Source organism: Perna viridis, chromosome 7, assembly GCF_037379345.1.
Source record: "Perna viridis isolate PV_CMFRI_1.1 ecotype Kerala chromosome 7, ASM3737934v1, whole genome shotgun sequence".
Taxonomy (NCBI): domain Eukaryota; kingdom Metazoa; phylum Mollusca; class Bivalvia; order Mytilida; family Mytilidae; genus Perna; species Perna viridis.
The window spans coordinates 44,408,349-44,420,442 of NC_142451.1; the positions used below are offsets into that span (position 1 = coordinate 44,408,349).

The 12,094-nt window shown below is 34.1% G+C and overlaps 1 protein-coding gene across 1 annotated transcript; it reads right to left on the minus strand.

Moving 5' to 3' along the window:
• Positions 1-5,108: 5,108 nt before the first annotated feature.
• On the minus strand, positions 5,109-8,410 carry LOC148612866 (uncharacterized). The gene is made up of 2 exons (XM_088594713.1): positions 7,478-8,410; positions 5,109-5,627 (listed from the first exon to the last, which is right to left on the minus strand). The coding sequence occupies exons 1-2, from the start codon at positions 7,770-7,772 to the stop codon at positions 5,524-5,526; spliced, it is 399 nt and encodes a 132-aa protein (XP_088450839.1). The 5' UTR covers positions 7,773-8,410; the 3' UTR covers positions 5,109-5,523.
• Between the last annotated feature and the right edge of the window lie 3,684 nt (positions 8,411-12,094).

Here is a 12,094-nt window from a genome sequence, read left to right on the forward strand (position 1 = left end):
CATCCCAGTTGCTCTGTGGGCAGAGCGCCTATCCCCCGGCTAGGTTTCTGAGCACTATTTAGTCGCCTTTTACGACAAGCTTAGCGCTGCTGTAGGCCGATTCTTTGAACACCTGGACCTGCACGGGGTTTAGCCGGACTTTTACGAGAAAAATATATGTCTACCCATATCTTTCATTTTGATGCGATTCAATGCTAATCAGCAGATGGTAACTAGGTACGTTAAAACAGTAATGTATAAAAATGCAAATCAACATTAATGTGTAAAAATGCAAATCAATCTATTGATTTGCATTTTTACACGTTACTGGTTTAACGTACCTAGTTACCACCTGCTGTTTAGCATTGAATCGATTTGCATTTTTACACATTACTGTTTTAATGGTTAAATATATATTTTTCTTTTAAATGTCCGGCTAAATGATGGAAATGATACCCCTCCCCACTGAATCGAACTTTCACCTTTAAAACATTCCATCTGAAAACTTCTTAAGTTCAGTTAGATTATTACATAAAAACCATTAGCACATGCCTACATTCGTTCTAAAACAGACATAATTGGAAAGATGAAGAGTAATCATATAAAGCAGCTGCATATATTTGTGCTTCTAAAACCTACATAAATATTCTTTTACACAGTTGTCATATGTACACAAATAAAAAAATAATGTTCCGTAAAATAATTAGCTTGATGTTAACTTAAAGTTACACCTAAATTGGTATTAAAATGAGCAAACACAAGTTTCTTCCTTTCGAATATAAATATATGCAAAGAATGACATCCGAATGTTTTTTTCTAAATCTTCCTAGAGGATTTTGAGAGGATGTTAGGATAACGATGAATAAATTGTAATGTTAAAAATATTGTGTATGTCTTTTTATCCCATACATTTTTTCTTACAAAAAGCCTCGTGCAGGTTCGGATATCAAAAGGATAAGCCTAGGACAAAAAAACTATATTACATTTCCCAATTTCCAGTGGCATCCAGAACTCGTCGACCCTATTATCTTTGTGCAGAAAAGGCCTTAAATTTTTTTGTCTGGTTTGAAACCCCGTCCTGTCGACACTGTTATAAATACTTTACTGCGGTATTTAGTTTACAAAATCATGTCTCAGGAAGTGTGTTAAAACCATTCGATCACAAATGCGAATGATCACGTGATCTGATTTCTATTGTTATAACCATGTCACTGTCCTCTTTGCTAGAAAAGCTTCTTATTTCACAATGTATTAGTATCTGAATTATCTTATTACAAATATTGGTACATTTGAGTTTCAAACTATATGCTGAGTAGAAGAAGCATCGATGTTTTTTTTGCAATGTCTCAACTCACAAAATGTTCTTAATAATAATACCGTTATTACTGTGTTAGAATTGAAAAAGCTGTGTTAACTCCAATGATATATTATTAGAAATATTTCAGGCTGCATTGGTAATGTGCATGCTTTCCCCAAGGATGAGATCGTCGACCAAATTTACTTAACACAGAGAATTAAAAGCCTCTTCCTGATAAAATATAGATTATTACAGTAATTATATCATCAAATTTTCAAAATTTCGTGTTTGCAGAGGTTACTATTATAAGCAAAAGACTCAAATTCAGATTAAGTAACTTCATATAATATGTATTAATGCAGAGAAAAAAAACACTAACATGTACAAAAATGGTTTGTTTTTGTAAGACTGTAGTGGAAATTCATTAATCCCAGGATCTTTAGATGTTCTAACGAATGCCAAACTTACATGTTGATTTGTAATAATATACGGTAATAGTATTTTCCTCTAGCTTCTTTAAGGTGACTAGCATGAATAAAATGTACATTTGTTTTTGTTTGTTTGTTGGGGTTTAACGTCCGAGCAGCAATATTTCAGCTATATTCAGACGATGAGCATGAAATGGATGATAAAATGAACATGAAATAAAAAAAAGGATGGGACACAAGGATAAGAGGGTCGACAAATTTTGATTGCCACTGGAAAAAGGGGGGTGGGTAAAGTCGGGCAATTTAGCCTCCTGTGGTGGAGCGCAAAGGTTCCTACTCCTATCGAATACCACAGCAGGGTTCTTTAACGTGCGAGGAACGTGACATCTTTCCCTACACGGTGCACCACTATGGTTTGCGGTCAGGATTTCCGTATTATAGCCTGACAACACCAGTATGTAACACGCCAGGGGTACCCCATTCCACCACCTGGGGCACACATCCCAGTTTCTTTGTAGTCGCCTTATACGACAAGCTTAGCGCTGCTGCAGGCCTATTCTTTTAACACCCGGACCTGCACAGAGCTAAATAAAATGTTGAAATATCAAAATCAATCAACCAAAGGTACGGCATTCATAAATACTACAATAATTTTCACTTTGTGCAAAGCTGTTAACAGTTAATTTATAGCTCTTTTTTATTATGACACATTAATTAATCTTTATAAATTTGATGCTGCACCTTTGTGTTTGCTGCAATTGTATTCCAGGAACGATTTAGAAGAAGTTGCACTTATTTTGTACATGCAATATTGACAGAAAACTTGGCAAACGGACGGACAAGGTGATGACTTCAAACTTTAAATTGGTATATTTTATGCTTCGTTTCACATGTAACGTTTCTTGTTCGTGATTTTTGCTCAAATATTGCACTCATAATTTGATAAATTGGTCTCGAAAGGTGAATGAAGGTAAGCTATTACGTTCCTCGCACGTTAAAGAACCCTGCTGCGGTATTCAATACGAGTAGGAACCTTTGCGCTCCGCAAAAGGTGGCTAAATTGCCCGACCCTACCCATCCCTCCCTTTTTCTAGTGGTAATCTAAATTTGTTGACCCTGTTGCCCTTGTGTCTCATCCCTTTTTTATTTCATCATCATTTCATGTTCATTTTATCATCCATTTCATGTTCATCGCCTGGATATAGCTGAAATATTGCTGTTCGGGCGTTAAACCCCAACAATCAATCAATCTGCAACGATTTGATTTTCTAGCTTTATATTTTTTCTGTTCTTCTTTTCCTTTTTAGCTGTTTTTAATACTTTGAAATTTTGGTAATTGTTAAAATGTGTTTGATATTTACTCTCCATTGGTACCTACATCCCAATGAATCTGTAGTAATATCGAGTTGCTAAATTCCCAAATGTATTTAAGCCAGATACACATTCTAGACAACCCTTGTATTTTATTCCTATGTAAATGCAAGTATACTAGTCAAGGTAAAATCCAGACAATACCTATGGTAGAGGTGATGCACGGTATAGGAAAACCCACCGGACAAACGATGCAGTTTTGACATTTTTTACCTTTTGGCATAACAATGCTCCTTTCTATATGCAGATATGTATTTTTGAGAAAACCATACAAAATCAGCTAAATTAAGCCAAATCAAGTACAAGTGCCAATATCATACACAACCTATACAATATTTATCTCAAGTACAAAACATGAATTTTCATAAGGTCTGTAAGTGTTTCTGTATTAGAAATAAAAGTGAAGTCGATGGAATTATCCTAGCACGAATCACCTCTTGTCTGATTGTCATAAAAAGTCAATGGTGTGTTAAATTGTTTTCACCTTTGAAAGTATAGCTGCCATGAATCAGCATAAAAAATAACCATGAATCAGCATTGAAACATACATTCTGAAATGTGTTAGATGCCATTGCCAGTTATTGATTATAGTCCTGAATTCGAAATGTTACAGATCTAAATCGTTCACATTACCGGCTAATTCAAGGTAGCAAATTAATTATTTACAGAAAAACGGTCGTTCATTTAAGTGAAAAGCGCTTTCAATTCTTTTTGAAGTTCTGCAATTACAAAGAAGCAATTAGAGTAAATGGTAATGTTTTTCAGATACATATAGTGATCAAATGTAACTCTTAATGGAAGTGTTTCATCAAATTTAGAAAAAGAAATAGTGAAAAAAAGTGATTTGCAATACACAGCCAAATGTGCCGTATACGACAATCATATGGTTTTCGATTCATATGATAATCGTATGGTAATCATATGGCAACCACATGATATGTAACATTTGAATATTATATGATTCTCATATGTTAATGTTGGCTTGAAAACATATGATAATCATATGTTTGTGAAAATGATTATCATATGGTGCTCGGTTTATATGATAATCATATGATTCTCACGTGTGGCACATTTGCCTGTGTAGAGGAGATGTTTGGTCTGACGAAAAAAAAAATTGAACTATCTACTGCAACTAATTGTGACGCACAATTGACGTCATATGCACCTGTTACTCATGTGACTCAAAGTGGGAGACGGGTACAATTACCAATTTAAAGTGAGAAATATATAAGTATTTCCCACATAAACAGTTTTTTAAAAACGTGTTGTATGCCTTTGGAAATATAAGTCCTAAAATTAAGAGTTATATTTGATCACTTTACTGTAAGGCTATTTTCATTGCTAGGTATTTTGCCTTTTCGTTTTAATGACCCTTAATTTCTAAACGAATAGTTTACATGTGATAACTTGAAATTTGATCAGAACTTTAAAACAGTTAGATGAACGTTAGAGCGAAAGGTATTTGGTGGTTTCATTTACCGTAATTGTTCATATTGATTAAAAAAAAAAACGTTTTGTTATTAAAATGTACTGGATTCATGTGGCTTTTTTTCGATTCACATATTAATTTTTGATACGAACAGCTTTAACAAGTTATCTAAATAGAAATAAAGGAAAAGGAGTGGTGAACGATGTCGATCAAATTTTTTTATCTTTTGAAATCGCTTACCTTCCTCGCGATATATTGCACTATATAAGAGCCTCTTTGTGAGTCAAGCTTTGGTGAGTGTAAGGTTTATATAAAACTTTCAATGCGAAATGAAGTCATAAATAATGAATCTTAATTTAAGAAAACTACCTTCTTTTTGGTAATGGTAACCTTAATTACTTTTATACATATTCGAATATTCTCCCAACACATGCTGAATTTCAAGTTTTGTAACTTTTTTGTTCACACAAGTTTTAGAGAGTTTCTTTATCAGTAAACAATGGGATATAATTGCGCTTTATTTATTTTTACACCTGATACAACATCCACCTGATACAACATCCATACTATAGGCGAATAACAATATAACAGAACAATCGTAATTTGTCAGTGATTTAATAGACAGCAAAGCATTGCGTGATATTGTCAATATTGTCTGTTTAAGGCATAAAGACTGATTTCTAGTTTGATAATAAGATCATTTATTCCAAAGATATCTATCGTGATTCGATGTAGCATTTGAATACTTCAAGTTAATGAAAATGAATTATGAATCCTCTAACTTATGTTTTATGCCATATAGTACATATACCACACTTGATTCAAGAAAAGTGTATCACATTTCTAATAAAACAAATACAGCAACGGTTTTCGTTGTCAATACTTGAAATACTGTATGGTGGAAATATTCACTGTGTCTCCTCATTTCACCTCAATCTTCAGATTTAGTAGAATCTTTCATTATCTGAACAGCATCATATAGTCAAACAAAAACATTGGTAATTATTAGTTATATATCAACTCCCTGTCATGTTATATATTGTTTTACTATCGATGATCATTTTCGCTCCAGCTGCAGGTTTAGGTGTCTTGTTTCTCAAGAGATCGTTTGAATTTCGTACTACAAAAGGAAACAAAAAATATGATGTACGAGTAGAATTTAAAAAAAAATAGGCAGAGCTCTCTCTTTACATATAATCATGACCGTACGTACATGCATAAAACACACCTTTGTTTTTAATGACATCAGCCCCGTTGACGCATTCCTACGCATTGATATCGTATTATAGTGGTGTTGTATGAATTTGTGTACGGTGTTAACCATTTATATCAACTTTAACGCGTTAACAAAAGCATGACTATCATGATATTCTAAAATGTGTCTAGCAAGATCAAGGCATGAAAACACAACATAACCCTAATTTGTAAATGTAATAATGATTTTTTTTCATAATTACTTCATCTTACCTATTGTGTCGTGAACAAAACTACTTTGATTCCCACTCTGTTTTAATATTGCTATATCGCTAAAGGTAGGGACTCAAATTAATTAATAAATCCCCAAATTGAGATTTTTTTCTCATTTAAAACAAACTAACCGGTCGAATTGAATAGTAGAAAAAGGTTAAAAAAATTGGGGTTGTTTTTATGAAATCAAGCACAAGTCTCTTTAGATACATTATAGTTTCAAACATTTCGATTATTTAGGCTTTAGTCATGTTTTTATTCGATATTTAAGGAGGTAGACCTGATGTAAGGGACGTAACTCTTGAAATGAGAGATATGTTTGTATCATATTCAATTTCACCAGATCATATCAAGCTTTCATTTGACATTTGTTTGTTTGTTTGTTGGGGTTTAACGTCCGAGCAGCAACATTTCAGCTATATTCAGACGATGAACATGAAATGAATGATAAAATGAACATGAAACGATGAAATGAAAAAGGGATGGGACACAAGGACAATGGGGTCGACAAATTTTGATTGCCACTGGAAATAGGGAGAGGTGGGTAAGGTCGGGCAATTTAGCCTCCTACTCCGGGAGAATACCACAGTAGGGTTCTTTAACGTGCGAGGAACGTGGCATTTTCCCAACACGGTGCACCACTATGGTTTGCGGTCAGGTTTTCCGTATTATAGCCTGACAACCCCAGCATGTAACACGCCAGGGGTGCCCCATTGAACCTCCTAGGGACACATCCCAGTTGCTCTGTGGGCACAGCGCCCTAACCCCCGGCTAGGGTTTTGAGCACTATTTAGTCGCCTTATACGACAAGCTTAGCGCTGCTGCAGGCCTATTCTTTTAACACCCAAACCTGCACGGGTCTCATTTGAAGTAGAATGAAATCAACCCAACTTACTTTGATGCTTTACACAAACGTTTCAATAATTTGTAAGAGTTATGTCCCTTACTCTAGGTCCTTAAAATGTGAAATTCAATGAATTGCAGAAAAAAAAACACTATCGACAATTTCAAAATATCCGCAAATATAGACTGAAGCATGAAAATAATTATTATTAATAATAATAAATAATAATTCAGAGATGGTATTAAAATGATTTCAATAAAAACGAAAATTTCATGGGAATAGTGAAAAAGGTATTTAAAGAAAAAAAGTAATTTTTGCAAAATCCTGAGAACATATTTACAAATTGTATATACAATCTAATTTGAGGGAGAGGAATTGCATTTTAAAACAATGTAAACGAAGAAAAGACTTTTTTAAAAAAGATCCAGCTATGCTGTTTTGATTGACTGATTGATTGCCGTGTTAAAATGCCGTTTTGGTGACCAGGGCCATATCACGACAAAAGCATTTAACAATCAAGAAACAAAAAGAGTTCACAGTCTCATCGTTAAACAATTCATTAAAACATTGTATCCTCTGCCATTTTAATTTGAAAAAGAAATATAGTGTCCACTGTTAAGATGTAATAAATCAGAAATAGTTACCATTTTGTCACTTACCCACTTCATCAATATCCTTTGACATACTTAAGGAAACTATTAAAAGTATTCCACTCAATAAAATAAACACACTGCCTATTACAATTATCCCACGAGTCAATATTTTTCTTGTATTTTCATCTTGCAAAAATTTGAATTCTTCTAATATGGATTTTCTTGGTTTTTGTAAAGGCGAACTCGATTTATCAATCACGTCAAATTCTGTAGATATGATTTCAATATCGTCATCTATTTCCCCATCTGGTGACACACGAAGTGCAAGGAATTTTATATAGTTCGATGATTCAATAGACATTTTACATCTTCAGATTTTTGCACTCTTCCAAATCTGACAAACCATTCAAAAGTAAAAATAATTTTAAAATTTTTTATTCCATATCCAAACTACTCAATAAACATTATGTTAAAAACTGTTTGACAACTTTCGTATCAAATTACAACCACATATCACAAAACCTTTGAGCGACTGTTACGACGTGAGTTTGATGGATCGCACTGACAGGAAAATTTCCATTCTCTTTCCGCTCGTTTCTATAATGATACTGAATTCTCCGTTGGATTAATATCTATTCCATAAAGTATTGGTTACTTCGGATCCTAACACTATGTGTTATTCTCTTGATCCCGACAGTTTTGAGTGCCTATACAGGGAATAATTGATTGTTTTATCGATAATTCACTGTCATACTTATAAAGGTATCGATTAATAAATTATTCACTTTTTGTATTTACATGTCCATATACGTCTGAGTCGGTATAGGATATACCGTTGGTTGGTCGTCTGAAGCTTCTGTATTTTCTCTAAATCTATTGGATTAGATTATATGTAGCTATAATAGAAAAGTTCGGAGGGTATTGTGTCTTTTTCTCCACGAAATTATTTTATCAAAATGACTTGCCTGAAAAAGCTCTGATAAATCATTTTTAGTATAATTGTATTGAACCTGAACTTATTTTCTGTTGTTCTTTTACATAATAAAGATCCCATTGTTATGCTAATCAAAAACCCCTGCACAAAGACTGTAAGGCAAAAAAAGAATTGCTTGATAAAATCGATTTCTGGAATTAACTTGAAAATTCTATATCTGATGACATTAATCTACATAACAAACCAGCAATGGATCTTGGATAATTAACCAAGAGTGAAATACATGAAGAAATTTATTACTTTCTTTCGTAATTTATGCTTTTAATAAGCGCTCAGAAAATCGTGTCATGTTGACAAAGTTGTATTGCTAAATATCTTTAAATCTGTATTTCATATTTTTAAGATGCCAAATTTGTGCAAAAATGAAAACAAAACATAAACTTAGCACAGTAATTATAATGCAATTAGTGTTGATACCGAGTAATTTCAAGTTGGGAATTTTCTCAAATTCTGAGTTTGTTTCTCTCTCAAATCGTAGATTTCAAGCGAACTGATTATCGAAATTTCATTGAGGAAGGATTTGAGGAGAATCTCAATATGATATTTTGATTTTGTTACCATATACTAAAAGGTATATGAACGAAGTGTTCTTAGACAATACCGTAAGGCGACTAAATAGTGCTCAGAAACCTAGCCGGGGGCTAGGCGCTCTGCCCAGAGAGCAACTGGGATGTGTGCCCCAGGTAGTGGAATGGGGTACCCCTGGCGTGTTACATGCTGGGGTTGTCAGGCTATAATACGGAAAACCTGACCGCAAACCATAGTGGTGCACCGTGTTGGGAAAGATGCCACGTTCCTCGCACGTTAAAGAACCCTGCTGTGGTATTCGATAGGAGTAGGAACCTTTGCGCTCCGCCACAGGAGGCTAAATTGCCCGATCTTACCCATCCCCCCTTTTTCCAGTGGCAATCAAAATTTGTCGACCCTATTATCCTTGTGACCCATCCTTTTTTTTCATTTCATGTTCATTAAATCCATTTCATGTTCATTGTCTGAATATCGCTGAAATATTGCTGCTCGGACGTTAAACCCCAACAAACAAACAAAACTTAGACAATACCGCTGGAACCAAGCGTTACTTTGTGTACAATGGTCAATCTCCAGTTTTTTTTTATAAAGTGACGCAAAAAAGTGAATGAACGGAATTTGAACAAATTATGCGAGTAACAAATAACTTTCTATGTTCATGCTCAGTTTAGAAATTAGATTGGGATCCAATATTAATGAACATTCCATTATAACACCATATCCCATCTTCAATAAGCTAATATTCAATACAAAATATATTCCCTATAAAAGTATCATTGCAATTTCTCATGTAATACTACAATTGGCAACTTTATATACGTTCTTTACACTTCTTCACAATACAACTTAATAAAGTTTGTTAAGCATTCGAAGAGGTGATTTTTCACAACATTGAAAAGTTCCCGAATAGCTTTAGTAAATAGTCTGAGTCTTACAACTGCCCAAAAAAATTAATAAATAAATATATAAAATAAAAAATAAATAAATGTTTGTTTGTTGGGATTTAACGCCCGAGCAGCAATATTTCAGCTATATTCAGACAATGAACATGAAATGAAAAAAAAAGGATGGGTCACAAGGATAATAGGGTCGACAAATTTTGATTGCCACTGGAAAAAGGGGGATGGGTAAGGTCGGGCAATTTAGCCTCCTGTGGCGGAGTGCAAAGGTTTCTACTCCTATCGAATACTACAGCAGGGTTCTTTAACGTGCGAGGAACGTGGCATCTTTTCCAACACGGTGCACCACTAAGGTTAGCGGTCAGGATTTCCGTATTATAGCCTGACAACCCCAGCATGTAACACGCCAGGGGTACCCCATTCCACCACCTGGGGCACACATCTCAGTTGCTCTGTGGGCAGAGCGCCTAGCCCCCGGCTAGGTTTCTGAGCACTATTTAGTCGCCTTTTACGACAAGCTTAGCGCTGCTGCAGGCCTATTCTTTTAACACCCGGACCTGCACGGGGCATTAAGAGACTAAGAAGTCATGAAATATCATTGCTATTGTCTATTTTAAAGGAATGCGGATTCTATACAGATTTGGCATGAGTGTTCCGTCGTATATTTTTGATATAATAGGGGCATTCAAGTTGTTCGACCCAAGAAGTAAGCGTAAAGAAAGCTTTACATAGTTTTTTTCCTGTATTCGAAACGACCATAATTAACGTCTTAATGTACAAATACATATTTTCTAGTAGACAGCGAAAACAGCGGTCCTATTTGGAGGCTTAGTATCTTTTAATGAACTCAATCAATAATCGTGTTATAAATTAGGAATTTTTTTTTCGTACACAAGCTTGTAGTTTTACTCGAGCGATACATTTACGTGTGATGGGAACCATCAAACATACGATACCATGTATTTGTTTAGTCTATTTAATAAAAACATATTTTTAAAAAAATGTATTACAGTTTTGCTTATAGACAAACATATTTAGGATAAGATGGTTTGTTGCAACATTGAATTGTTACCTGCGGACTTTTGTTGTTATTTTACCTTGCATTTTGAGGATAACAGTCAACTTTGTGATATTTGTTCCTAACTCACACAATGCGTGAACTGAATACTGAAATAAACACGATTTATTATTCATATATTAAGAATATATCGGCACTAAATATGTCAGTCGTTTCACGCTTCATCCATAAGTTACGAATACACGTTTTGCTTTTTGTTGGTCCTTAACTGGCAATAAACCATTCATTTCCCTGACGTTCAGGTGTAACCAGTGGAGCATTCATCCTGTTAAATACTATCTTCGTTACATTTAAATTATTTAGCTCATCATGTTTGCCTTTGTTTAAAATGGTATCATTGAGTAATGTCACATCGATCTCAATTTAAAAAGATCAATATTGGACACACCTTCTTCACTGGATTTAATTTCAGACGCAGAACATACTTTTCTAATTTTTTATGTTGATGGCCTGTTGACGTTTTTTTTCTTAGGGTATGAAGTGTTATGGTTTACTGATTATTTAAAGCCAGATATATGAAACTAAATTAATTTATTTTTCTATTAAAATTATTCAGTGAAACATGTCTTAATAATCCAAATTCCTGTCTAAACTACACATTTTTTAAAGTCCCTTTACATCAATGTAAATGTTTTTTGAACCGAGATAAATCGAACACTTGGAGTCGTTTTTACAGTGTTTACCGTATAAGCCTAGTTTAACAGTGTTCACCAAATAAGCCTAGAATGTATTGTTAATTTGCCTATGATATACTATGAAAATATCGTAGCAACATGAATTCTGTTTATTTTTTTATTGTGCTAGACTTTCATCCTGTTTTCGAAGAATATATTCTACGCGTACTAGTTGTAGGATATGTTAACCAAAGAAAACAAGAAGGGCATCGGCACGCCTGCAGAAAACAGTGATGCATTATCTTGTTGTTTTTAGATGTTAACAAGGAATTCAAGGAGATTAGGAGTATTTCGAACATTCAAGTTGTTTTATAATATAAATGCAAAATAAGTTTACGTTTCGTGTAACGTAGGGCAAGTCACCTCCCAAACACATATTACCACAAAACCTAAAAATACAGATTCGACACATTACGTTCATCCAAAAAAACAAATTATACCCAAAGCAGAGCATTATAAATTTTGGCTGGAAAATAAGACGCCATGGTAACGGTGACTTTTCCTTCTTCT

Bases quoted from the DNA above. Each gene is read 5' to 3' on its own strand.
- LOC148612866 (XM_088594713.1), bottom strand. From the start codon at position 7,772: ATGTCTATTGAATCATCGAACTATATAAAATTCCTTGCACTTCGTGTG. The intron at 5,628-7,477 runs GTAAGTGACAAA...TTCCTTTTGTAG, and splicing joins AAAGGATATTGATGAAGTGG to TACGAAATTCAAACGATCTC.